A 24,862-nucleotide genomic window follows, 5' to 3' on the forward strand; every position below is an offset into this window, starting at 1 on the left:
CTGGGTGGCCGCCCAAGTGCTGAGCTTCCAGGGACACTGCTCATGACCCCATTCTTTGCTACAGACTGGGTTCCCTCACCTAGCTGCATCTGCTATGAGGCATCCAGGCCAGGATTAAAAATCTCAGGATTAAGATAATCTCGAGAAAAAGATTGGAAGTGTTAGTCTGCGTGTAACTGATGTGCTGAGGCTGCTGAACGCCTAAACCCATCCCTAGGACTGGGGGGAATGTCTGAATTCTTCTCAGTAAGGAGTTCCCTTCCTGTACAGTAGCCCAAGAAGTCTTTACTGTTGAGGACAATATGTGGAGATCCCAGATCCCACTTCTTCCCACCACAGCGTCTCCTGACAGCCACCAATCTAAGCAAGGGAGAGTGGAGTCACTGGAAGAGCCCTGAATTGCCATAACCCTCCTCCATGTGAGACTTTAGGCTTAGAATTGCCTGGTGGGATACATAACTGGGGATCCCACCACGGCCACCCATGCTTCTCCGGGGGAGCATTGTCACTGCCTCGCTGTCATTCTGAGTGGAGGGGATGGAGTCAGAGCATGGAAGGGTTGGGAGCCATGTTATCACGCACCAGTTCACAACGCACAAGCTGGGCACATGGGCAGGCACCCAGGGAATTCTGGGCAGGGAAGATGGACCACAACGGGTGTCCACCATGCACCTGTAGGACTACTACAGGATTGCTCAGAATGGGGTATCCCTTGTTCGTGGAAGGTGGCCCAGCCAGAGCCTTGGAACCAGCCACTCTAGGAACGAAAGGAACAAACAGCACTGATATTCATTTTTTAAAAGAAATTCGTTTTTAAAAGATAAAATCTCAAATGTTCTCCCACTCCCCTGACTCCCGGATCACAGTCCTTAAGTGAAGTACCAAATACCAGTCATGTTGGCAACACCGGCTGCTTCGCAATCATCTCTTGGCTATTGCTCTTTCCCTTCCACAATGAAATGTGATGGAGGAAACCACAAACCAGTCTTCCGGTCTGATCTGCAGTTTGCTCGCTCCCAGAATCTGCCCCTCCTGATTTCCTGCCTCCTCTGCATGGCAGCCGCAGACAATATCTGAGTGTCTGGGTTCCCTGCAGCCCGCAGGGCTCAGCTCTGAGCAGTCCCATGCCTTGGGCAGTCACCTCCATGTCCCCAGTTCTCTCTGCTATATATGGAGGCTTAATTGTTCCTTTCCCTGCCCCTGAAGACAGGCACTTGCCACAGCTGTCCTCCTTCATGAGGTCTGTGGTTGTGTCTGCAGCCGAGTGTCACCCACTGGCTGTCCTCAGCAACCTTCACCGTAACAACGAATGGAGGGTGCAAGAGAACATTGTTAGCGCAGGTATCACCAGGCGGCACTGTTGCAAATAGCCTGGACAGGACTTCTTTTGCTGTTGCGCAAGCGAGTTTTGAGTTGTGGGAGATGGGTGGGGGGAGGGGGTAGCTCGTTCTGGGGAGGTGGAGGTAGGTGTTTGCTATGCCCTGTGGCTTGTGGTCAGATTCAGTTCTGGTGGCAGAGCTGCTCCTGGAAGCACTGATGTTTGGTGTGAAAGAGGAAGGGACATGTTTGTCTCTTGTACACGCAAACACACCCAGGCACTGATGCTCTGGGATGGTGCTTTATTCAGACCCATTTGGAATACATGGTGGGAATTGTACCATTTCTGGGCTCTTCAGGGAGCCAGGTCGTAGCACTTCTGGGTTTTAGTACCAGATGTGGGAGGGGAATGGAGTCTAGTGGTTACAGCTAGGGAGCTAGGATTCAGGACTCCTGGGTTCCACCTCCAGGTCTGAGAGGGTAGTGGGATCTAGTGGTTTGAGGCAGGGCAGGGAACCAGGACTCTAAAAGAACCAGGAGTCTGGATCTATGAGAGTGGAGCCCCCCTGGCTAGAGCAGGAGGAGGGAGGGACCAGGACTCCTGGGTTCTCTTTCCTCGCAGGGATTTTTGAAAGGCTGTGGGAGGAGCTATGAGGGGGTATTACCAATACACTGCACTTTGTTCCAAGCCCAGCAGAATTAATGGAGAACATAGTTCTATCAGGCTGTATCTGAACACCCCACCCACGTATCCCAAAGCCCTCATTATCCCCATCCAGAGAGGAGAAAACTGAGGAACCAACAGGGGGCGGGAAGTGCTACTGCGACACCAAAGGCGTGGTGGAGCTGCCAGTCACACAGATGGGTCATCAGCAGCAGAAGAAGCCCAGAAGGGCGGGAAGGAAAAGGGAGACCCAGGACAAAATGCTGCCCAGTGGTCCCCAGGTCAGAGTCTGGGTGGCGCTGCTGGTCTGTGCCTGGAGCGCTGGGCTGCAGTCGGCCTTGGTCAGCTTGTAGGTGAACACCCCCGATTCCAGTGTCTTGATGTCGCAAGCTGCCTGGGTGGCGCAGCCTCTGGCGGCAAATGGAATCTCAACGCCCCCTGCACCAGGAAAGCAGAGCAGGTCAGACACTATATGACCTAATCCGTTATCACAACCTTATCAGGCCCCTGTGGGGTCTCCAGGGACCTCAACACCAAGCCAAGGCAGCCTGGGGGCAGATCCAACCCATCCACGCCTCCAATTCCAATTTATCCCTATGCTCCCCAACATCAGTGCCGGACACAGAATTCCAGCAGTGGTGGGCCCAGTCCGAAGCACAGAGGTAAAATAAACCTCAAGAGATAGGGGAAACTCCTGCCCCACAACTCTCCCACACCCTGGCTTCTGACTCTTTATTACTGGCCTAGCAAAGGGAGGTCCTGCATCTTTGCTGTGGTGGAGGGGGATATGCGGGGCTGGAGGGTACCCTGATATGGAGGGCACACAGAGTATGGGGGAGTTGTAGGGAGTTCCTGGGGGCCCTTAGGGGTGCAGTGTACTCAGCTTACAGAGGCAAGGAAGTGGCTGACCCTCCGCATGGATGTTTCACTGAGTTGGACAAGTTGCTGTCTGTTTTTTTTTCATGCAGCTTCTCTCTATGGTGGTGATGAGAAGCAACAGGTGACACAGACTCATAGGGTGGAAGAGACCTCAGGAGGTCATCAACTCCAACTTTCTGCTGACAGCAGGACCAATCCCAACTAACTTATGCCAGCTTGGGCTGTGTCTCTAAGGACATTGGTCTCTGCGTGAATCACTGACTCCAGTCCCTTCTTGGGGCAAAATTATTCCTCAAGAGCAATGGGAGTGAACAAAGATTAAGGAGACAGCCTGCATGGTGTTTGTGCCCACCTCTGTTCCAGGTCTGGTGGAGACAGTATAAACAAGCTGCCCATAGGAAGTACCTAGACTTTGCCCCACAGATTTCTTCTCATGCTGACCTACAAGACTCTAGGCTGCTGCTTGGCAAAGGGGGGAAAATATTGTTACCCCTTTAGACTAGAGCAGTACCTCCAAAATACAAGCTCTTAAGAGTCATTCCCATTAGGAAGAGAAATTGGCATTGGAAGCACGTGTATCCTTGATACAATCCTTTGTATCTACAAACAATGTATTTGCCCACAGCCAAATCCCCTTTCCAGACAGTTCTCTGGCCAAAAGCTCTGTCTTAGCTTCTTCCAAGGCCACATTCCCATTTTACCCAGCCTTGCCATGTGTGAAGCGTGCAGAGGGATTCCACGTCTTGCTGGAATGTCTGGGGGGCTGGGAGTCAGGACTCCTGTGTTCTTTCCCTGGGCTTGGAACGTGAATAGGGTCTTGTAGTTAGAAGTGGAGTCGGAGGAGTGAGGACACCTGGTCTCTATTCCTAATCAGGATGGGAAGTGGGATCTAGTGGTTAGAGCGGGGCGGGGGGGGGTTAGCGCCAGGATTCTTGGCTTCTCTCCCATGCCCTGGGAGGGAAGTGGGTTCCTAGTGATTAAGTCAGGGACTGGAAGTTGATTGTGCAACTCTTTGTTTGGAGCAACAACATTTACTGTTTTGGCTACTGCAAAGGCAAGGGGGTGTTTCCCAGTGCCCTGGCTCAGCTGGCACAGGAGACACCCATGACCTCCCCTGGAGGTTTAACCCGCCCGGCGAGATTGAAGCCACACCTTGAGCCAGCGTCCCAACAACAGTGGCACATTGGTCAGCACCTCCCATGCAGGGCAGGGGCCCGTTGGTCTTGCAGCTCTCGAAGCCTGGGGCGTAGCAAGCTGGACACTGCCGCCCGTTCTGGACTCTGCTGATGGCCAGCCCTGAAAGGCAGCCAGGGAAAGAAGGTTTTGCTCCATGTTCATGACGGGAAGAAACTGTGGCAGGAGAACATGGGATGGGCAGGACCCTTCCAGGCCGTCAACCAGTACATCGTCCTATTCAGCCAGCTAGTTCAGTGGTGTGTCCCCATTCCTCCCGCGCCCGGAGCAGAGAAACCTCCTCATCGAGCCTCCATTTCTGGCTGGCCCACCCCTTCTTGCACCTGCCGTGTCCCCCGCTTTACACACATACAAAATGGGAAGGGACTCCCTCGCATGGAGCACTGTGGAAAGGGATTTAGGGGCTGTAGTGTGCATGGATCCACAGTGCGGTGCCTTTGCTAAAAAAGCAAACATGATTCTGGGGCGTATGAACGGGAGTGTGGTGCGCACGACACAAGAAGTGTGGTGAGCACGGCACAAGGAGTGCTCCTTGCACTGTGCTCTACACTTATGAGGCCTCAACTGGAGTTAAGGTCCGGTGTCCAGTTCTGGACACCACATTTTAGGAAAGAGATGGAGAAATGTGAGAGGGTCCAGAGCAGAGCAATGATTACAGGTCTAGCAACCGTGACCTATGAGAGAAGATTAAAAGAACTGGGCTTGTTTAGTCTGGAAAAGAGAAGGCTGAGAGGGGACATGATAGCAGCTTTCAAGTACTTAAAAGGGTGTTACAAGGAGGAGGGAGAAGAGTTGTTCTTCTTGGCCTCTGAGGACGGGACAAGGAGCAATGGGCTTAAACTGCAGCCAGGGAGGTTTAGGTTGGACATTAGGAAAAACTTCCTAACAGTCCGGGTGGACTAAATCCCCTAGGGAGGTAGTAGAATCTCCATCACTGGAGATATTTAAGAGCAGGTTAGACACACGTCTATTAGGGAAGGTCTAGAGTCTAGGCCAGGGGTGTCCAACAGGTGGCCAGTGGGTCAGAATCCAGCCTGAGGAGCCTTTTTATTCAGCCCTTGAGGCCAGCTACTAAATAGCCCCAGCCGCTGGGATGCAAAGCCAACCCTGACCTTGGTGGCAGAGCCCCTGCTGGGGCACTGGGCAGGCAGCAGAGCAGTTTGGGGCTGTGAGGAGGGGTAAAGCCTGGGGGTGAGCAGGTGACAATTTGGGCCTGTGGGGGGGTTTAAGGCTGGGGGCGGGGGGCAGTTTGGGGCTGTGGAGGAGTCTAATCCTGAAGGCAGGGGGGCAGTTTGGGGCTGCAGGGGGTGAAACCTGGGGGCGTGGGGGGCAGTTTGGGGCTATTTTGTGTTTGGCCCCCTGGACCACGTTAACAATTTCTGTGCGGCCCCTGAAGAAAAGAGGTTGCACACCCCTAGTCTAGATGGTTCTTGGTCTTACCATGAGGGAGAGGACTGGCCTGGACGACCTCTCGAGGTCCCTTCCAGTCCTAGAGGTCTATGGCTCAATGACTCACTCGCTCTTCTCCATCAGGACTGCTTACCCCCATGATGTTCTGGGGAGCACACCAGAGCCGCCTGGCTCTGAGCAACCCCTTGCCCCTCCCACCTCTGCTCTGCCCCCAAGCAGCACAGCTCTGACGGTGATGAGGGGTGGGGGGAGCGGGAGAGGGGGATGTATGTTGCCCCCCGTATCCCCCACATGTGGCCTACAGCCCCGGTAGGTTTGGGGTTTGACCCTGCAGCTTCCCCGTGCCCACGAAGGAGCCCTGCCCCCGGCAGCACGTACGGGCGGGCGTGGACTCGGTGTTGCAGTCGTCCCTCTTGCAGATTTCCGAGTGGATCTCCACAGACACCGTGCCCCCGAAGTAAAAGGCCAGGAAGCCGGTGAGGCTGCGGCGGGAATCGGCGCAGGACTGGAACACGCCGGAATATTCTGCGCCTGTGGGAGAGGCTGCAAAGGCAGATGGGGGGCGTCACGTGCCAATTAAAAACCAGTGGCGCTCCCAAGGGAGCCACTGTTGCATTACGCACAGACCCACCACCAGGTGAGCGCCCCAACTGCTAGGCAGCACAGCCAGTTTCTCCTCAGCCCGAGGACCATTTATCCAAGCACTGGTCAGAACGGCTTCGAGAACAGAGCTTGGACGGGACTTCGTTGTTTCTGAATGAGAAATGCCTGGGCAACTGCGGGGTGGGGATCACAGCTGAACATCCCAGCCAGGGAGAGGGGCTTCCCACCCCAGGCCCCAGCCTAGGAGACTTAGGCACCTCAGCAGTTCAGGCCCTGAATTTCATCCTGTCCCTCTGCATTTTCTTCCTCAGATTCTTGCTCAGGGGGGTGGCCATTGAACCAAGGCACAGGCAGCTCGGTCTGCCTCCTTTCCCTGCGTTCCAGGGTGCACCTCACCCCCGAACCCATCATGTGCCCTCTCTGCAGGAACAGGGGGCTGGAGGCAGTCTGGGGTCCTTCCCATGGGGTCCTCTTGCTAGGTGCAATTCTGAGCCCCCACTGGCATTGTCCCCCCCCAAAGTCACAGAGGGGTGTGGCATCCTCACACCAGCTGGGACAGGCGTCCCTGGTCCATCGTGAGGAGCAGGGGGGGTGGCTGCCTATGACGTTCTCATTGTCCCCAGGCCTGGTGGCCTCCTCACTCCCAGGGCCCCTGCGGCCATCCATTCCCACTGCCAGTTAGAAGGGGCCACAGGAGGGCATCCGGCCTGGCGCCTGGTGCTGAAGGGGGACCCACACAACCGAGCCCAGCCCTGATGGGCGTTCGTTCACCCCGGTCCGAGCACCTCCCCCAGGCAGGGTCCTGCAACTGCCCTTGCAGGCTGATTCCTGTGCTCCACTCCCACCCCCAAGAGGCAGCAAGTGGGCTGCCTTTGGCTGCATTCAGCTGCACCATGGTAGGGGCAGCCTTGCGGCAGATGTGCCCACCGGCAGGGTTCCTGCCACCCGGTTGTGCCTGCAGCCGAGGGGACTCACCAAGTGTGTTGTATTCTTGAATGGTGATGCAGGAGTCCTGGGGCGGGGAGCAGGTCAGGGGCGTGGGGTGACACCGCTCCCCAGATTTGCAAGAGAAACAGGACAGTGACATGTCTGCAAAGGGAGAAGAAAAGCTCATCTTCATATCCACTACCATCATCCTCATTCCCAGACTGGGGAGACTCTGAACTTTCTTGGACCCTGGCCACACTTCAGCCATTAACACGGCACAGCTAACGGGGCCTACCTCTAAGGAAGGGGCTGGGGAACAATGGGAGCGTTCTGCATTATTTTTGTGAAGCCGATGTGTGCCTCAGTTTCCCCACACTTGGCCCTGCGACTCAGTGGCACGGGGGGAGAAGGGTTGAGTATGCAAACGCCCTTGGAAGTGTATGATAACTCCCCTCACCCCCAGCCATCCCACTCAAAGAGGGCTTTTCCATGCCTGGGTTGTGGAGCAGATCAAAGCATGAACTCCGATGAGGTCCTCTGTGCTTATCTGCTAATAAGCCACAAACACAGGCTCCTCATAGTGATGGCTGATTTCCTGGCATGGCCATCCATGGGTGGAAAATCGATTTTGGTAAAGGGCCAAAGATTCAGATGTCACCCAGGCACAGCCAAGCTCAGCGTCCGGATGACCCAGCCAGCCCAGAAACAAAGGTGAGGAGCAGGCAGGGACGCAGAGCACGTGGCCGCTCTTACAAGCCCAGGGTGCACCAAGGCAGCTTTCACCGTCATTTCAGGCCCCGTTCCCCAGAAGTTCTCCATGCCCCAGTGTCTTCGCAGAGGCTCTGGCCAGTGCCCGCATTTGTCACCAACTTCCTCGGGAAGAAGTACCTCAGACACAGCTCCGGTGCTGTCTCCAGGGCTTGCGGCTGAGCGACTCCTTCTTCTATGTCGCCCCTTCTGGAGTGAGCGGGGTCTGCCAGGCTCCACCCACTGCCCGCAGCCACAGAGGTGATTGGTGGTTGTTCAGAGCCAGCGGGACCTCGCCTCCTGATGTTTGGTGGGGCTGGTTTTTCACCCACAGCCCACTGGGCAGCTGGGGGAGAGGCTGGCTTTGCTTTTCCCCACTAACACTAACCATGCCCTATGGGCAGGCGAACAGCCAGAATCTGAACTAATTGCTGGGGGTGGAGGGGAGGGGTGGAGACAGAAAATATCACATTTGAATCCAGAAATGACAAGCTGCGCGTCACTGGAGGTGAAATTCTGTCTCCTCCTGCTTCCACTCTCCTCCTTAGGTTCCTTATGCCTGGCTCTCAGCCCCTCCCCTGCTCTAACCGCTAGGTATCACTCCCCTCCGAGAAGGCGCACAAGGCCCCTAAATGACAGCTCCCATAAGGCACTAGGGCATGGTTGAAAATTTGCATTTCACTATTTCCTGGACAGCCTGAAATTTTTTCTGGGGAGACGGGTGCCACCCCTGCCCACTTTCCAAACGATGTCATCCCCCAGCCACGTGGGGTTCTGGGGTGTCTCAACCACAGAAGACACCAGGCACCCTCAGAGGGGCCCCAGTATCTAAATGCAATGGAGGTGCCGCACCTCAAGCTGACAGCCCTCCGCCTGCTGGTGACTCACCTGTTTCGTTCTGAGCTGGCACTCTGGCACTGAGAGCGGTGAGGACGCAGAGGGCAACAAACACTTTCATCGTGGGGAAGAGGAGCACGAGGCTGGGCTCAGCACCAAGTGAGGCCTGTAGGGCAGCAAGGGACAGAGCAGGTCAGGTCAGGGGCCTTGTGGGCAGAAACCTAGCAGGACTCCTGGGTTCCATCCCTGGCTCAGCTGCAGAGCTGGTACATGAGCTACCTGACACCAGCTCTCTGAGCCCAGGGCTTGAGTCTGAGAGTTAATGCATGGACAGGACTCCCAGAGACAGAAATGGGTAGAGACCACATCAGGACTACAAGCCTGGGTCCAACCAATGGTTCATCCACTTAGCCAGCTCTTGTCTCTGGCTGATGCACATCCCATAGAGCTGGAAGGGACCTTGGGAGGTCACCAAGTCCAGTTCACTGCCCTCACCACAGAACCAAGCACCATCCCTACCAGATTTGCCCCAGATCCCTAAACAGGCCCCTCAAGGATTGAGCTCACAACCACAGGTTTAGCAGGCCAACGCTCAAACCACTGAACTACCCCTCAGGGCTGACAGAGCCACTGCCAGGTTCTTATCCTAGAAGATTAGGGCTGGCAGAGACCTAGGGAGATCATCGAGTCCAGCCCCCTGCTCAAAGCAGGATCAGCCCCAACTAAATCATCCCAGCCAGGACTTTGTCAAGCTGGGACTAAAAACATCTAGGGATGAAGAATCCACCACCTCTCTTGGTAACTCATTCCAGAGCTTCACCACCCTCCTGGGGAAATTGCTTTTCCTAATACCCAGCCGACATCTCCCCCCCTCTATAACTTCAGCCCCTTGTTCTGCCATCCGTCACTACTGAGAACAGCCTCTCTCCATCCCCTTTAGAGCCCCACTTCAGGAAGATGAAGGCTGCTATCAAATCGCCTCTCACTTTTCTCTTCTGTAGGCTAAACAAGCCCAACTCTCTCAGCCTCTCCTCATCGGTCACATGCCCCCAGACCACCTCCTCATCATTTTGGTTGCCCTCCACTGGTTTGTCTCCAATTTGCCCACACCCTTTTTGTAACGGGAGACACAAAACTGGACAGAATAGTGCTGCTGTGGCCACGCCAGTGTGGAGGAGGAAGGGTTAGTGGTTTGAGCCTTGACCGGCTAAGCCCAGGGTTGTGAGCCCAGTCTTGAGGGGGCCATTTAGGGGGTCTGGGGCAAATTGATTTAAAAAAAGGGAGGAGGATGGTGCTTCATCTGGGCAGGGGACTGGATCTGATGACCTGCTGAGGTCCCTTCCAGCTCTATCAGGTATGTATCTCCAGATATAGCAACCACTCTCCTAGGTCTGCTTGCACTGTTCCTGCAGCTGTTGGGGGGCGGGGGCGGAATTCATGGGTGTGACCTAGTGCCCAGCTCCAGCAATGAGCTATTGGCAGAGGTGGCAGGGACCCAGGGCTTGGGCTGCAATAAGACAGCAGCTGTAAGGAGATTTCAGTGCTGTTCACCCCAGTGTGTTGTTAGAACTTTGGGGTGGCAGTGGCAGGCTCCTGACTCCTCCCCAGCTTCTTGCTCCCCATGATTGTCAGCAGCTTTTCTGCACAACTGCTGCTCCCTTCAAAAGAAATCAGCAGAGCAAGGAACCATCCAGCCACCTGTGAGCCACTCCCAGCAGCCCCAGGGACACCCAGAGCGGAGCTCGCACCCTGCCCAGCCAGGCTAACGTCCATCAATGGACCTGTCCTACAGGAACTGATCGGTTCTCTTCTGAGCCCAGATGCCCAGCTGGGTTTTGCAACATCAGCCGGGGCACTGTGTAGGGAGGCAGAGGGAGAGGCAGCGGCTTTTCCACCCCCGCCCCCTCGCCAAGTTTCCTTCCCCAGCAGAGCGTGGAGAGGAAAATGCAGGGTGGCTCTGTGCTCTGGCCGGGGGAGCCTGGAGCTGAGGGCAGCGTGAGGACTGGCTGTTGCCTGGCAGGGCTGTGGGCAATTGCATTTCGCCAGCCGTGGCGGCTGCAGCTGCCCTGTGGCTGGGCGGGGGCTGTCTGCTCGGCCCGATTCACCCCTCCTTTGTGCCTGATGCAGCCTAACAAGGGTCCAAGGAGGTCTAGCAAGGTTTCCACTTGCCCCCTCGGGCAGTGCCCCCATCGCCGCCTCCTGCCAATGCCCCCAGCCAGGGGCAGCAGGAGCAGCTCCAGCACCAGAGGGCACTGGAAGCCCTGCCCACGGGGAAATAGTTCCTCATTACCCAGCTGATGGGAGGGAGCTGGGGAGGGCAGGTTCTGGCCACCTGGGCCAGAGAAGGGAGCTGGTGAGTTCTGTCTCCTTATGTCTCTTCCACAAAGCCCTGAGGTGTTTCAGTTATTCCTGCTCAACCCAGAGGAAACTGCTGTCTATACCTGTATGTCGTACACAGCAAATACACACGGGTAGGCTGCTGGGTCTTGGTCACAGCTCATGGAGGGCACAAAATTGTACCTGGGTGTGACAGGTCTCACTCCCAGCTCCCTTAAGCGCTGAGCATGGCTCAGCAACGGCCTTGTTTAGAGGTCTACCTGCAGCTGCCGAAGGGGTCTTTGTTCACGAAGCTTATTCTCCAAAAAGTCTGTTAGTCTGTAAAATGCAACAGGACTGCTCATTGCTTTTGTGGATACAGACTCACACGGCTACCCCTCCAATACTTGTTTAGAGGGCAAACTTTCTAGATCCCACTTACCCGTCTAGCACCCCATTTCGGATATTCAACGGTTTTAGCAAAAATAACTCTGGCAGCTTGAAAACTAACAAATATTTTCACCCAGGAGGGTGGTGAAGCACTGGAATGTGTTGCCTAGAGAGGTGGTGGATTCTCCATCCCTAGAGGTTTTTAAGTCCCAGCTTGACAAAGTCCTGGCTGGGATGATTTAGTTGGGGTTGATCCTGCTTGAAGCAGGGGGCTGGACTGGATGACCTCCTCAGGTGCCTCCCAGCCCTGTGATTGTATGTATGATAAGGTGCAGCTGAGGATTCTCCAGCGGGGTCACAGCAAGAGATTACTCCGGATTCCTGTATTGCACTATGAAACAGAACCGTTTCCAGAGGCTAAAATATGCTTTTAGAGCTGTCCTTTGTAAATGCACGTTCCATTCGAAAAATCATCTGTATGGGCTGAATCTTTGCACCCTGAACTGCAGCGATTTGCCTTAGTTCTGGAGAACTATCAAAAGGCATGGTATAAATAGAGTACAGCGTTCAAGATTTCATTCCTAGTTAATGAGTAATTTAGTAGGAAAAGAAACACATTGCCACCAAACCGGTGATAACATTTTTATCAGCTGGAAACACCTTCTGATGTTGTATAGCTGATAGGGAGGCTATATTGGCCAATTTATTGCAATATTTTATTTCCAGTTATCTCACATTAAAAGCTTTTTATCTCTCCTTGTTTAAATCTACTGCCAAAATGAATTTCTTCAGTAATTTTTAATAACTAATTAGTTATTCCACATTGTAGAAGAAGGTTTGAGGGAAAACAACTGCCTTAGACTCATGAGAAACGAGATATGCAAATTAAAAGTGCATGTATTTGTGGGCTTATAGTGTTACAAAAGGTAATATAAAGGAAAATATAAAGGATGTGGGTCCTTAAGAACTATTGGTGTGATGTTGATGGTGAGGTCCATCAATGGCTTTTAGCCAGGATGGGTAGGGTTGGTGGCCCTAGCCTGGGTTTGTCAGAGGCTGGAAATGGGTGACAGCAGAGGGATCACTCAGTGACCACCTGTTCTGTTCATTCCCTCTGGGGCACCTGGCCTAGGCCAATGTCGGATGACAGGGCACTGGGCTGGGTGGACTTTGGTGGCCGTTCGTATGCTGTGGTGAGGACAATAACATTATGCAAATATTCTGCAGTCACTTTATTTACCAAATAAAGTTATAAGTTTGGATATTAAGTCTCCAAAACTGATGTAGAAAAGAAACTGCGATGTGACACACACGGGGAAACACTATCCCACTTGTACATGCAAAATGTTGGGGGTAATTAGCTGTTACCTCCTAAGAAAGAGATCTTGGAGTCATTGTTTGCTGAAAAAGTTGGCTCAAAAAGCAGCGGCGGCCAAAACAACTAACAGAACGTTGAGAATCATTTGGAAACAAGTCAGAAAACATCATAACAGAGCTATGTAAATCCCCGGGACACCCATATCTTGAATACCGTGTGCGCCTCTGTTTGCCTCGTCTCAAATAGATTGGAATGGGAAAAGAGCAACAAAAATGTTTAGAGGGAGGGAACAGTTTCCATCTAAGGAGAGCTTAATAAGACAGGGACTGGTCTGCTTGGAAAGAGAGAACAACACGGGGATATGATAGAGGTCTACAAAGCATTGCCTGGTGTGGAGGAAGTGAATAAGGCAGCATTGTTTACTCATTCTCATAACTGCAGAGTGAGATGTCACCTTATGAGGTAGCAGGTCTCAAACAAACAAAAGGAAATATTTCTTTACGCAACTCGTGATCAGCCTGAAGAAGTTGTTGCCAGAGGATGTTGTGCAGGTCAAGACTAGAACAGGGTTCAAAAAAAGAGCTAGATAAATCCGTGGAGAACAGGTCCATCAGTGACTATTAGGCAGGAAGGGAGTCACTAGCCTCTGTTTCCCAGGTGGGAATGGGTGACAGGAGAGGGATTACTGGATGATCACCTGATCTGTTCATTCCCCCTGGGGCACCTGGCATTGGCTGATGTCGGCAGACAGGACACTGGAGAAGGTGGACCTTTGGTCTGACCCAGTGTGGGCATTTTTAACACCCCTTGAGGCTCAGGGTTAGGAATATCTTGCTCTATTTTCTCCCTATTGTTCCAAATTTACATATTAATGTAAAATATGGGTTTACATGTGTATACTTTTCTTCCTTCATACAGGAATTAGACGCTGTGCTCCTGTCGGCTCATTGCTACGTTATTATCCTCCAGAAATCCAGAGCTGTTGGGTGCCTGAGTAGCTCCTGGAATGATGTTTGAAGTCCTGTCCCATCCCCTCTCCCCACCATCAGAAATGGCAACCCACCCCCTGACAGTGAGTTCTGCCAGTTAATTGCACATTGAGTAAAACCACACGTCCCTGTCTCTGCTTTAAACATCATTGCCTAGTAATTTCACCGAGTGATGCCAGATTCTTGTGCTATCGGAAGGAGGAAATAAACCTTCCATAATGCTCTTTCTCTGCACTGGTCATGATTTTCTAGACCTCTCTACTGCCCTTTCTTGGCCATCTCTTTTCCACTGCACCGTCCCCTTCTTACACAGCCTTACTCCTCACACGGAGAATGTCCCATTCCCCTCATCATCTCTGTAGCCTCTCTCTGCACCTTTTCCAATTCTAATACACCATTGGAGACATGGGGTGACCACATCTGCACCCCCTATTCAAAGTGTGGACGTCCCACTGCATTCTGGGAGGGTGGGGGGCATTATGATACTGTCTGTTTTTTATCCCCTCCTGGAGGTTCTCACTCTGTGATATGTGTATATTTGTATCATGCTTATAATTTTGTCTAGGTTGGATATTAGGAAAAAACTATTTCACCAGGAGGGAGGTGAAGCACCAAATGTGTTACCAAAAAAGGTGGTGGAATCTCCCTCCCTACAGGTTTATAAGCCCCAGCTTGACAAAGCCCCAGCTGGGATGATTTAGTGGGGGTTGATCCTGCTTGAAGCAGGGGGCTGGACGTGACCTCCTGAGGTCCCTTCCAGCCCCAGGATTCTATGCTTCTATGATCACCTGCAAACTGGGACAACTCAGGGGGCCCCTGTTTTTCCAGGCCATGTTGATGGTGACTAGGACAGTGCACCATTCCCATGGCAGATCCCAGACATTAGATCTTAGACTCTAATGCCTCTGATGGCTGTGTTATGACTAAGATCAGCAGTGACTGTGATCTTATTTCACACTGCCAAGGAAGGAGGAGAAGGGTTTTCATTAATGCTGCAACTCTGAGCAGCCACGTTCTATGCCCAAGCCAGTCTGACCCCAGGTCTCCACCCCCTGTGGCATGGGGAGACTGATCCTTCCTTGGTTTAGCTGGGGTTCAAGTGTTCCGCAGGTGTAACCCATGCCCCTGGGGTGTGGGTCTCTGTCCCATGGAGTGTCACGTAGAACACGCCCAGAGAGAAAGAATGAACCTCTTCTACAGCCTGAGCTGAGAGCCAGCCAGCTTCTAGTTCAAGCTGCAGCGGATCCAGTTCTAAGCTCCAGAGGTCCCCGATTTGAGTCCGCCAAGGGGGGCTCATCTGGGATTTCAGCTGGGTCTCTGAAGCTTGGGAAATATGTAACCCACAAGCCTCCTGAGCATGGCCGACTGGCCTAGTCCCCCTGCAGAGAGAAAAAAAATGAGTCTCCTGTGCAGCCTTTGGAGGGGAGCCAGCTGGCTTTTAGCTCAAAGAGTAGAGAAGCCTGCACTGAGGTCCCAGGTTCAAGTCCACCTGTGGGTGCTAACAAAGGCAGGGGTGGTTTGTCATGGCCTGACCACAATTGGAGTTTCCACACCACCCGGTGTAATGGGGCCCTGAACTCACTGAGATCTGTTCAGCACCCAGCAAAATGAAGACTCTTATCTCCCTTAGGGATTGCGCAGTGCCAGGCACAGCAGGAGCCCTAATCATCGACTGCAAGATCCTTGGGGTAGATGCACCCTGTTCAGCACCTGCATCCGACACTGCAGGTCACTAACTGGAGCTGCCAGTTGCTACCACAGAGTTATGAATAATAAACATACCTTTGGTCACCGTGGGCTGCAGCGCCTCCGGGTGCTTGCCTCTCTGAAGCTGCAGTCCCCAGCCGTGGCCACAGCCCACGCCCGTATTTCCTTTATAGCAGACCTAAGGGCGGCTCAGAGGCAGAGAGGAAGCAACGAGAAAAAGAACACAGAGCAGCAAATCCTGGTTACTGCTCAGTGCTTGCAGCGTAACGAAGGGAAACAAAATAATGACTGAATTGTAGGGGATCAGCAGATGCCTGGGGCATCCCCGGCGGAGGTGCAGAGTTGGGTGGCTATGAAGAGTCACAACATTCCTGTACTATTGCAGGGAGCTGATGCTGAAGATGGGATATATCTCACGTAAGAACATTAGAAGGTCCACACTGGGTGAGACCAAAGGTCCATCCAGCCCAGTGTCTTGTCTGCCAACAGTGGCCAAAGCCAGGGGCCCCAGAGGCAATGGGCAGACCAGGCAATCATCAAGTGATCCTTCTGCTGTCAACCATTTCCAACCTCTGACAAGCAGGGATGAGGGACAACATCCCTGCCCATCTTGGTTAAAAGCCACTGATGGAGACAACCTCCGTGAATTTCTCGTGTTCTTTTTTGAATCCTGATAGAGTCCCAGTCTTCAGAACCTCCTCTGGCGAGGAGTTCCACAAGTCTTCCGGGCGCTGCATGAAAATAGACTTCCTTTTGTTAGTTTTAAACCTGCTACCCTGTGACTTTCATTGGGTGACCCCTAGTTCTTGTGTTATGGGAACAAGTAAATGACTTTTCCTTATTCATGTTCTCCACACCTGTCATGATTTTGTGGACCTCTATCATATCTCCCCATTAGTCTCCTTTTCTCTAAGCTGAAAAGTCCCAGTCTCTTTAATCGCTTTTCGTAGGACGACCCTGCCAAATCCCTCATCATTTTTGTTGACCTTGTCTGAACCTTTTCCAAGGTCAAGATATCTTTTTTGGAGATGAGGCACCACACCTGCATGCAGTATCCAAGGTGTGGGCACACTATGGATTGATCTTGATTTTCATTTGGTTTTTGACACAGCCCCGCAGGCTATTCCCGTAAGTGAACTAGGGAGACACGGTCTCAATGAAACCACTATACAGGGGGTGCATGGCTGGTTGAAAGGTCAGTTTCAGAGAGCAGCTGTCAATGGTCAAAGTGTGAGGACATCTGTTGTGGCCCCAGGTCTGTCCTGGGTTTGGTGCACTGCACTATTTGCATTCATGATGCAAATAACGGAGTGGCAAGTACAGTGCTAAAGATGCAGCTGGCACCAAGCTCAGGGGGGTTGCAAGCACTTTGGAGGGCAGGAGGAGAGTTGTAAATGGCCTGGGCAAATTAGAGAATTGTTCCAAAAAGCAACAAGAGGGAAATCAGTCGTGATGAGCAAAATATTTCACTTAGGAGAGGAGACTCCAATGCACAGCTACAATCTGGGGAAAATCGCTAACCAGCTGGAAACACCTAATGGTGGAAGAAGATCACAAATTGAACCTGAGTCAGAAATGGTTCACTTAAAGCAAAGGCCAGTTTGGTTTGCAGTGCATTCACAGGCGTGTTCTAGGTAAGTCCCTGCGAGACAACTGGTTCCAACCTCAGCACCGCGCCATGGGAAAAACAAGAACAAACTGGAGAAAGTCCAGAGGCGAGATTGGCACTGGAGCTGCCATCACAGCAAGTCCTGCACAGATGCCCACCGATATTGCTGCAGGAGGGACAGAGACCTTGACCAAGATCAAAGTCCTTACAGTGGCAAGACATCCCCATCGGGGCCCATGGAGGACATCACACCTGTGAGAAAGCCAGTGAACAGCACAGTAACAAGCCCCAGGGGTGTACAGCTGGAGCTTTAAGAAGTGATGTTCTCCTGGCAGACGTGAAGATTGGAACATGGCCTCAGTGGGAAGGAAACTGAGGCCAAGGGCCCTTCAATTTGTCTCTTCTGGTCCTGAGACTCAGCTGGGAAGCCCATCTGACTTCAATTTTATCTCAACAAACATGCAGTGGAGCTATCACATTAAAAATTGTCCTCTTCCACTTTGATCTCCTCGCACCACGCAGCAGGTCTCCATGTCCACATGAACAAGTGCTTAGCTTGGAGCCAAGTGTATTTCAGACGCGAGGAAGAGTCTGTCTGCACTGGTGTTTGGAGACGGGCTTCTCTGCAGCATCATGCCATTTGCTCACAGACCTACTTAAGAAGGTGTGTTACCTGATGTCATTGATCACACCAGCCTGAAGAAGGGAGATATGTGGCAATTCCAGTTCCCTCAGAGCCCCTTGATGGGGAATTTGGATATCGGTATTTCTTTACGAGTTGGAAAGCAAACCGTGAACCTCAACTGTTGTGTCTAGATGGGTACTGGGGGGACGACATCGTTACAGGTCCATCAAAACATCTTGCTTTGATTTGGACATTTTAAAACTATTTTATAGCAAGACATATAAAGATAGTTCACAACAAAACCAAATAGCGGTAAGTTCCTTCCCAAAGAGAAAATGGCCAACATGTTGAAAGGCTTGTCTTCATTTTCCGTCTCCTGCCAGCTAAATAAATGTCCTCAGAATCAACTCAGTTCTACAGGAAATTTCGGTGTTGTGGAAACACCATTTTCCAGTGTGAGAACTTTCCCACCAGCTCCAAAAGTCATCCACTTGGACCCAGCCAGGCATAAACAGTCAGGAGAGACAATTGTTACACCCACACTTGGTGTAAGAGTCCACTGTGCAACTGGTAAAGCAATGACAACAGAAACCTCAGGAAAGCCTGAGGAGCCCACCAATTGCAGTGGGAAGAGGACAGTGCTATAAGGGAGATATTGATGGTCAAACCTCAGACTTAGGTGAGATATTGTACATGGACCAGAAGAGAATCACATAACACAGAGCTGTGTGGCTTTGGTAAAAGCAGAGTATTAACCACGAAACACACACACCCTTTGAGCACCTCTGAGCCTTTTTACACCGTCATACAGAAAGCAGGAAGTAGAAGGCTGCGGTTTATTAAAAATACCCTGCACTCAGTGACGCTATGGAAAATTGCTGCCGTGACAGATGAGAAGCCAACACCCCATGGGGTGCAGTTTTTGGAATTATTTCATTTACAGAAGGTTAGATTAAAAAGCAGTATAAACAGTCTGGGGAAAGACTTCACCATTCAGGCACAGCTGGTTCTTCTGGTGTTTGCTGATTTTCTTCAAGCCCCAGTTCCAGGAGTCAGGGGAACATGCGAAAATCTCCATTTTTCTTTACTAAATATAGCAAATTTTAGCTCTAGTGACCAAGAACAACAGTTTGAAACTGAGAAAGTTCTGAGTAGATTGTCTCATTCTAGTGCCATTCATTGAGAGGCTGTTCTCGGGGTGACAAAAGACAGAACAAGCAGCAATGGTCTCAAGTGGCAGTGAGGGCATCGTAGGCTGGATATTAGGAAAAGCTATTTCCCCAGGAGGGAGGTGAAACACTGGAATGTGTCGCCTAGAGAGGTGGTGGAATCTCCATCCCTAGAGGTTCTTAAGTCCTGGCTTGACAAGGTCTTGGCTGGGATGATTTAGTCGGGGTTGGTCCTGCTTTGGGCAGCGGGCTGCACTCCTGAGGTCTCTTCCCACCCAAATTGTCTGTGATTCAAGAGGGCTCTTGATAAACAAACAGAGAAGGCACCAAAGAAGATCTGTGCTTGTGAGAATATTGAGGGTTAGAAAACCTTCCTTTTAGTGAGCAACACCAGGAGCCTCATGTAACCCACTGTAACAAAGACCAGAGGGTGACGGATCACAGTCTTGATTGCCTCCTCTAGAGGGAATGGAAATTCGATTATAGGACCTTCAATCCAGCAAAGATCTACGCAATGGTGCAAGCTCAAGACATACACAGTCACAAATCATGAACTGCGAGAGTAATTCACTTATAAAGCAGCTGACCAAAGGCTCCGGTGGATTCTTCATCCCTGGCAATTTTAAAAGCCAGTTGGGCTGTTTTTCTAGAAGTTCTGCTCTTGTCCAAATGGGGATTACTTGGAGGAAATCCTGCAGCCTGAGTTACAAAGGTCAGGTTAGATGCCTCTAGGTGTTTTCTCAGGCCATAAAAAAAAAAAAATTGGTGATCTTTGGAGGTTCTGTTGAGAGTTGATAATTCACTGGTTCAGCTTATGCCATCCCTCTTGCCCCTGCAGCTGCTCTCCCTGGGCCACTTCCCCAGACGATTCCCCTGGTACCTCCTGCTGCTAGCAGTAGCCGTGGGAGCAAGTCCCCTCCTTTGTTCGGCTCCTCCAGCTGAGCAGTTCCCCACAGTCTCTGCTGGAGCTTCAGGCCCCCCTGGGTTGGGGCAGTCCAGCCCGCTGGGTTGTGGAGGCTCCTCTCCTCTTTTGTGGTCTCTGGTGTTCCTCTAAGTCTCTTTCCTTCTCCTCACTCGCCTTCTAAACTCTCCTTAACCACCGTCCCCTTGCCCTGAGTGGAGAAGGGCTTATAAAGGTCGCCCTGAGTGGGATCAGCTGGCCCTGATTGATTTAGGGCAGCCTGCTCCTCAGCTGCTCCCACTTGGATTGTCAGCTCCCTCTCCCCTCTGTTTCTACTTCTGCCTCTCCTCTCCTGGCCCCACCCTGCCACAGTGGGTACATTTGTCCATTGTGCAGCCGCCTAGCCACATAGGTTTACCCCGCAGTGATATATCCAGTCAAGTCAGGGATGGGATGAGTAATATCACTGGGCATAGTAAGAATAGGAATTCGAGTAATGGAGCCATTCCTGCCTTCCACATGCCCCGCTCGTTCATATAGAGTGGCTAAGTCAGCGTACAAGTAACCAGGGAAGCCACGTCGGCCAGGCACTTCCTCTCTAGCTGCTGAAACCTCTCGTAGAGCTTCAGCATAAGAGCTCACGTCTTTCAGAATGGCCAGTAAGTGCTCCTCATGCTGATAGGCCAAGAACTCGGCTGTAGCTAGAGCTAGTCGAGGTCTGATAATACGCTCAATGGTTGGATCATGAGTCAGGCTCAAGAACAGACACACTTTGTCCATGGAACCATTTCCTCTCAAAGTCAGATCTGAAGAACCGAGCCATTTCCACGTTCACACATGTAGCAGCAAAGTGCTTTTCACTGTAGTCCATCACATCTTTGGACTTCTTCCCTAAGCCAGCCTGGTGACATATCTGTGCTGCAATCTCATTATGGGGCAAACCAGCAGCAGAGAATATGGGAATTTATGGTCCTCCTGCAATGCTGTTCACACCATCTATAGCAGAAATGCCAGTCTGAATCATCTCTTCTGGGTAGATTCGACACTGAGGATTGATTGGTTGACCCCTAATGTCTAGATAATCTTCAGCCAAGACCATGGAACCTCTGTCAATAAGTTTTCCTGATCCATTAAATACATGGCCAAGCATATCTTCAGATATTGGGTTTCGAAGAAAATCCCCAGTAAATTTACATGGTGTCTGAGGTTCTGAGTATTGACTGTACGTGGATTCCAAATGTTTGACTCTGGAAGACCTCAATGGGAGACTTGGCCAACCTATTGTGAAAGGGTTGCTCGTCAGGTGAATCAGAGCACTCAGCTGACTGTGGACCTTCAGTGGTGCCAGGCCACATGGGAGGACCTTTGCTGTTGCTATGTATCGAGAGGTAGTGATGTTGGGGAGGGATAACTCAGTGGTTTGGGCATTAGCCTACTAAATCCAGGGCTGTGAGCTCAATCCTTGAGGATGACATTTAGGTATTGGGGCAAATAGATGTCAGAGATGGTGCTTAGTCCTGCCAAGAGGGCAGGGGACTGGACTAGATGACCTCCCAAGGTCCCTTCCAGTTCTAGGAGATGTGTATGTCCAATCTCTTTTTTTTAAGTCTGTATCTGCCAAAACAACGAGAAGTCCTGTGGCACTTTATAGATGAACAGATATTTTGGAACATAAGCTTGGGCTGTGGCCCAAGGGATGCTGGGGTGCTGGAGGGAATTGCTGGGGTGACTCCTGCTGGCCAGTGAGGTGACAGCCGTACTCTGTGCGATGGTTTTGGAGCCTTGTAGTGGGGGACCCCCACTCATGGGCTGTCAGTAGCCCTGTCTGAGTAATTCACCTTGATTTGAACCTCCCAAGGGTGCCCCAGAAAACCCACAATGTTACTTACCTCTTATTGGAACCTGTTTTGCTGGGGAGACAGCTTGTCCCACCCTTAGCTCCTCCCACCCCCTTCCTTGTCTCACCAACATCCCGGGACTGACACGGTTACAGTTACAAAACCACCACCATGGTCTCCTGTCACCTGCAGGTGCCAACATTCTCCTTCCCCGGGGTGGGATGGGGTGTGGGGCTGGACCCCTGCATTGTCCCAAGCCCCGCCTCCACGCTACCCCTTCTTCCAAGGCCCCACCCCGTCCTGCCTCTTCCTGTCCCACTGATTCCCACCCTCACTCTGCCCCCAGGCCACCTCCCCACCGGTGAACATGGCAGGTGGGAGGAGCAGTGGAGGAGGAGACACTGACCCATGGGGCGTGCTGGACCCCCACTCTTTTTCTTGATGGGTGCTTAAGCCCCAGAGCACCGCTGGAATCAGTCTGTGGGCCATCACCATTATTGTTGGTGGAAGACCATGACTAGATCTGGTTTTGGTTTCCATCAGTGTTTCCTGGTGACTCTAGCTCCAGAGGGGGGATCCACCTAGCTTCTGCAGAACCCTTGGCCCTGGTTTTTTTTTGAGGGGGGATCCCCCAGTTCCCTGGGATCTGAAATAAATTGCCTGGGGAGGTTGTGGAATCTCCATCTCTGGAGATATTTAAGAGCAGGTTAGATAAATGTCTATCAGGGATGGTCTAGACAGTACTTGGTCCTGCCATGAGGCGATGACCTCTCAAGGTTCCTTCCAGTCCTAGCATTCTATGATCTAACCCCCGCACACAAATACACCCCATTTCATCTCGACTTTGTCCCCGGCGGCGACATGAGGCTGATTTCCTGTGAGTCAGGCATCAGGAGGGAGTGCAGGCCACACGCCCCGAATGACACAGCAAACCACTTCCTCGGCTGGCGTTTCCTGAGCCTAGTGCCACTTGTTTGGGGATGTGCCAGGTTACCTGCAGGGGTCACACCACATGGGTACCACAGGGGAGCTGCAGGGAGGCAGGTGTAGCCCAGAGGGGCCTGAATGGGGGGTTGCAAACAGCAGGGCCGGGGGCTGCACACCTCTGCAGAGAGGCTGGGAGGGGGCAGAGCACAGGACGGGGGGATTTGAGCAGGAAAATCTGTGTTTCAGGCTGTAGCACTGGGTGAGTCCCACAGCCTGAGTGTGAATCTGTGCATTTGGGGGCAACACTTCTGTGTGTGTGTGTGTGTGTGTGTGTGTGTGTGTGTGTCCCTGCTGGAAGGGCTGAGCCTGTTGTGCGTGTATGTGTGTATGGGTATCCCTGTTGTGCATTTGTGTGTCTCCCTGCTGTGTGTCTGTGTCTGTGTCCCTGTTGTGTGTGTCAGTGTGTGTGTGTCTCCCTGCTGTGTGTCTGTGTCCCTGTTGTGTGTGCGTCTCCCTGCTGTGTGTCTGTGTTTGTGTCCCTGTTGTGTGTGTCGTGAGTGTGTGTGTGTTTCCCTGTGTCCCTTCTGTGTGTCTCGGCATGTCCCTGCTCTGCATGTGTGTGTGTGTGTGTGTGTGTGTGTGTGCTGCCCCCTGCTGGAGGGTCTGAGACCTGCTCTGTGTGTGTCTTCTGTGCCCCTCTCCTGGCACACACGCACACACACACACACACACACACACACACACACACGTGGGTGCCTATGCACAGTGCATCTCTGGCCCTGGTTTCCCCACCCTGGTGTCCATGGTGCTCAGCTCAGCCCCTCTGGCGGGGGGCCAGGGGGTGCGGCCACCAAGACACTGTGAAAAAGTCAGTCCTATTCCTGGGCCTCTGTTCCGTCCATTAGGACCCCTTAATGGCCCTGTTGCCCTTGCTGGGGTGAGGGGAGGTCTGAGGGAACCCAGCCCCCACCCAGTCCTGCCAGGTTACAGCCCAGGGACCCTGTGCAGCTGCCAGCAGGAGGAGCTGACTCCCTTAGCCCTTGGCACAGCTGGTCTCCTCCCTGGGCCACTTCCCCAGACAATTCCCCCTGGTACCTTCTCCAGGCCATAGCAGTCACAGGTCCCCACTCTGGATCTGTAGAAGCTCCTCACTCTTCATCCATGATCTCCGGTGTTCCTGCTGCTGTCCTCTGCTCCTGTCAAACCTGCTCTCTCTCACTGCTCCTGTCTCCTTGTGTCTCTCCACTCACCCTCACTCTCTCCCTGCTCTTCCCACTGTGAAGGGTTTTAAAGGCCTCTCATTAGCCCAGTCATTGGGGCCAGCTGGCCTTAACTAGGCTGAGCCATCTCCCACCAACCTGCAGGCCCTTCTGCTTGTTTGGGCTCCCTCTGAGGGACCCTTCACGCTGGCCCTGCCACAACACGTACTTGTCGGTAACCTGCCCCCTCCCGGTGCCACAGCTGGGCTGGCAAGAGCTGCGGGTTGGGAGTGAGGAGCGCCTTCAGAGCTGGGTCTGTCCCACGAGGCTTCACCCCTCTCTGTCACCTGGGCTCTGGCTCCCCCAGGGGCATCCCAGGGAACCGCAGCCCCATCACCCCTCACCACTTCCAGCCACGAGGCCAAACTGGGAGTTACAACCCTTCGTGGGCTGCTTGTGTTACTACGGCTGCAGCTTCTCACGGGCCAGGAGAAATCCTCCAGCACACGGCCAGACACACGCAGCACACACCCAGCAAACGCTGCATGTGGTGGGGCGTCTCTACCGGAACGGTGCTCGGACATCCAGTCTGCTCCCTTTGATGTTACTCACTTTGGCGGTGTGCGTGGGCTCCCTTTGGACAGCAGCGCAGACCCTGCAGTGAGCCGACACGGCCAACCTCCGAGAAGCCCCCAGAACCACCAGTCCAGCGAGGGACGAAGGTGCTGGAGCCGGGTTTGTTGTCGTTGGCATCTGGCCTCCAACACCCTCATGAGTCTCCAGTGTGACTCAACAGTTTACATAGGTACATGCACACGCCGTGACAATGGACGTGACTCAGTTGACGGCAAGGGGGCTCCGTCATCCCCTACGTCGCGCGACAGCCCCTGTTACACGCACTCTTATACACAGGTATAAACAAGTTACGTACCCAGGTACGACCCCCCTCATTGTAACACATCGACACCCCTCAGTGTAACTAGATCTAACCGTGAACTTGGGAGATAATGGTGGTACCATCCAAACAACACTGTCCATCCTGCTGTCATTGCGACCTGCTCCTGAACGTGGGTGGGAACGTAGCTGGTGCTGAGCTGTTCTCTATGGGGAGGGGACGGGGAGTGCGTGGTGCCAGTCAGGATGGGTTTGTGTGTGTCACTCAGTGCCTGGCTCTGGGCGCTTTTAGGCCCTGTGACTTATGTTGGCAGCGGAAACGTTGTTATATTCTGTACTCATAGGAACATTGTTTTGTAAACGAATGCGCACTGATGTTCCCGTGAGGTTCAATATTGTATT

The 24,862-nt window shown here is 52.6% G+C and overlaps 1 protein-coding gene and 1 pseudogene across 5 annotated transcripts; both read right to left on the bottom strand.

Moving 5' to 3' along the window:
* Nucleotides 1-843: 843 nt before the first annotated feature.
* LOC142003488 (phospholipase A2 inhibitor and Ly6/PLAUR domain-containing protein-like) lies at nucleotides 844-24,322 on the bottom strand. Of its 5 annotated transcripts, XM_074980459.1 has the most exons (7): nucleotides 24,179-24,268; nucleotides 23,463-23,642; nucleotides 8,630-8,744; nucleotides 7,043-7,156; nucleotides 5,843-6,007; nucleotides 4,013-4,156; nucleotides 844-2,419 (listed from the first exon to the last, which is right to left on the bottom strand). In XM_074980459.1, exons 3-7 carry the CDS (start codon nucleotides 8,697-8,699, stop codon nucleotides 2,187-2,189), a joined length of 726 nt encoding a protein of 241 aa, XP_074836560.1. In that variant the 5' UTR covers nucleotides 8,700-8,744; nucleotides 23,463-23,642; nucleotides 24,179-24,268; the 3' UTR covers nucleotides 844-2,186. The 5 variants fall into 5 exon arrangements, with proteins under 5 accessions (XP_074836560.1, XP_074836558.1, XP_074836561.1 ...); XM_074980457.1 differs by lacking the exon at nucleotides 23,463-23,642 and having other exon boundaries at nucleotides 24,179-24,322; XM_074980460.1 differs by lacking the exons at nucleotides 23,463-23,642; nucleotides 24,179-24,268 and adding an exon at nucleotides 15,374-15,410.
* LOC142003998 (V-type proton ATPase subunit B-like) lies at nucleotides 19,912-20,752 on the bottom strand (annotated as a pseudogene).
* Nucleotides 24,323-24,862: the final 540 nt, after the last annotated feature.

The sequence above is a fragment of the Carettochelys insculpta genome, chromosome 30, assembly GCF_033958435.1.
Source record: "Carettochelys insculpta isolate YL-2023 chromosome 30, ASM3395843v1, whole genome shotgun sequence".
In the NCBI taxonomy this organism is placed as follows: domain Eukaryota; kingdom Metazoa; phylum Chordata; order Testudines; family Carettochelyidae; genus Carettochelys; species Carettochelys insculpta.

Excerpts from the sequence above, each read along its gene's own strand:
- LOC142003488 (XM_074980457.1), bottom strand. The coding sequence starts at position 24,319 with ATGCCAACGACAACAAACCCGGCTCCAGCACCTTCGTCCCTCGCTGGA. Across the intron at positions 7,157-8,629 it reads GCCAGCTCAGAACGAAACAG|ACATGTCACTGTCCTGTTTC; the intron begins GTGAGTCACCAG and ends CTCCCTTTGCAG. Across the intron at positions 2,420-4,012 it reads TGTTGGGACGCTGGCTCAAG|GGGGCGTTGAGATTCCATTT; the intron begins GTGTGGCTTCAA and ends TTCCTGGTGCAG.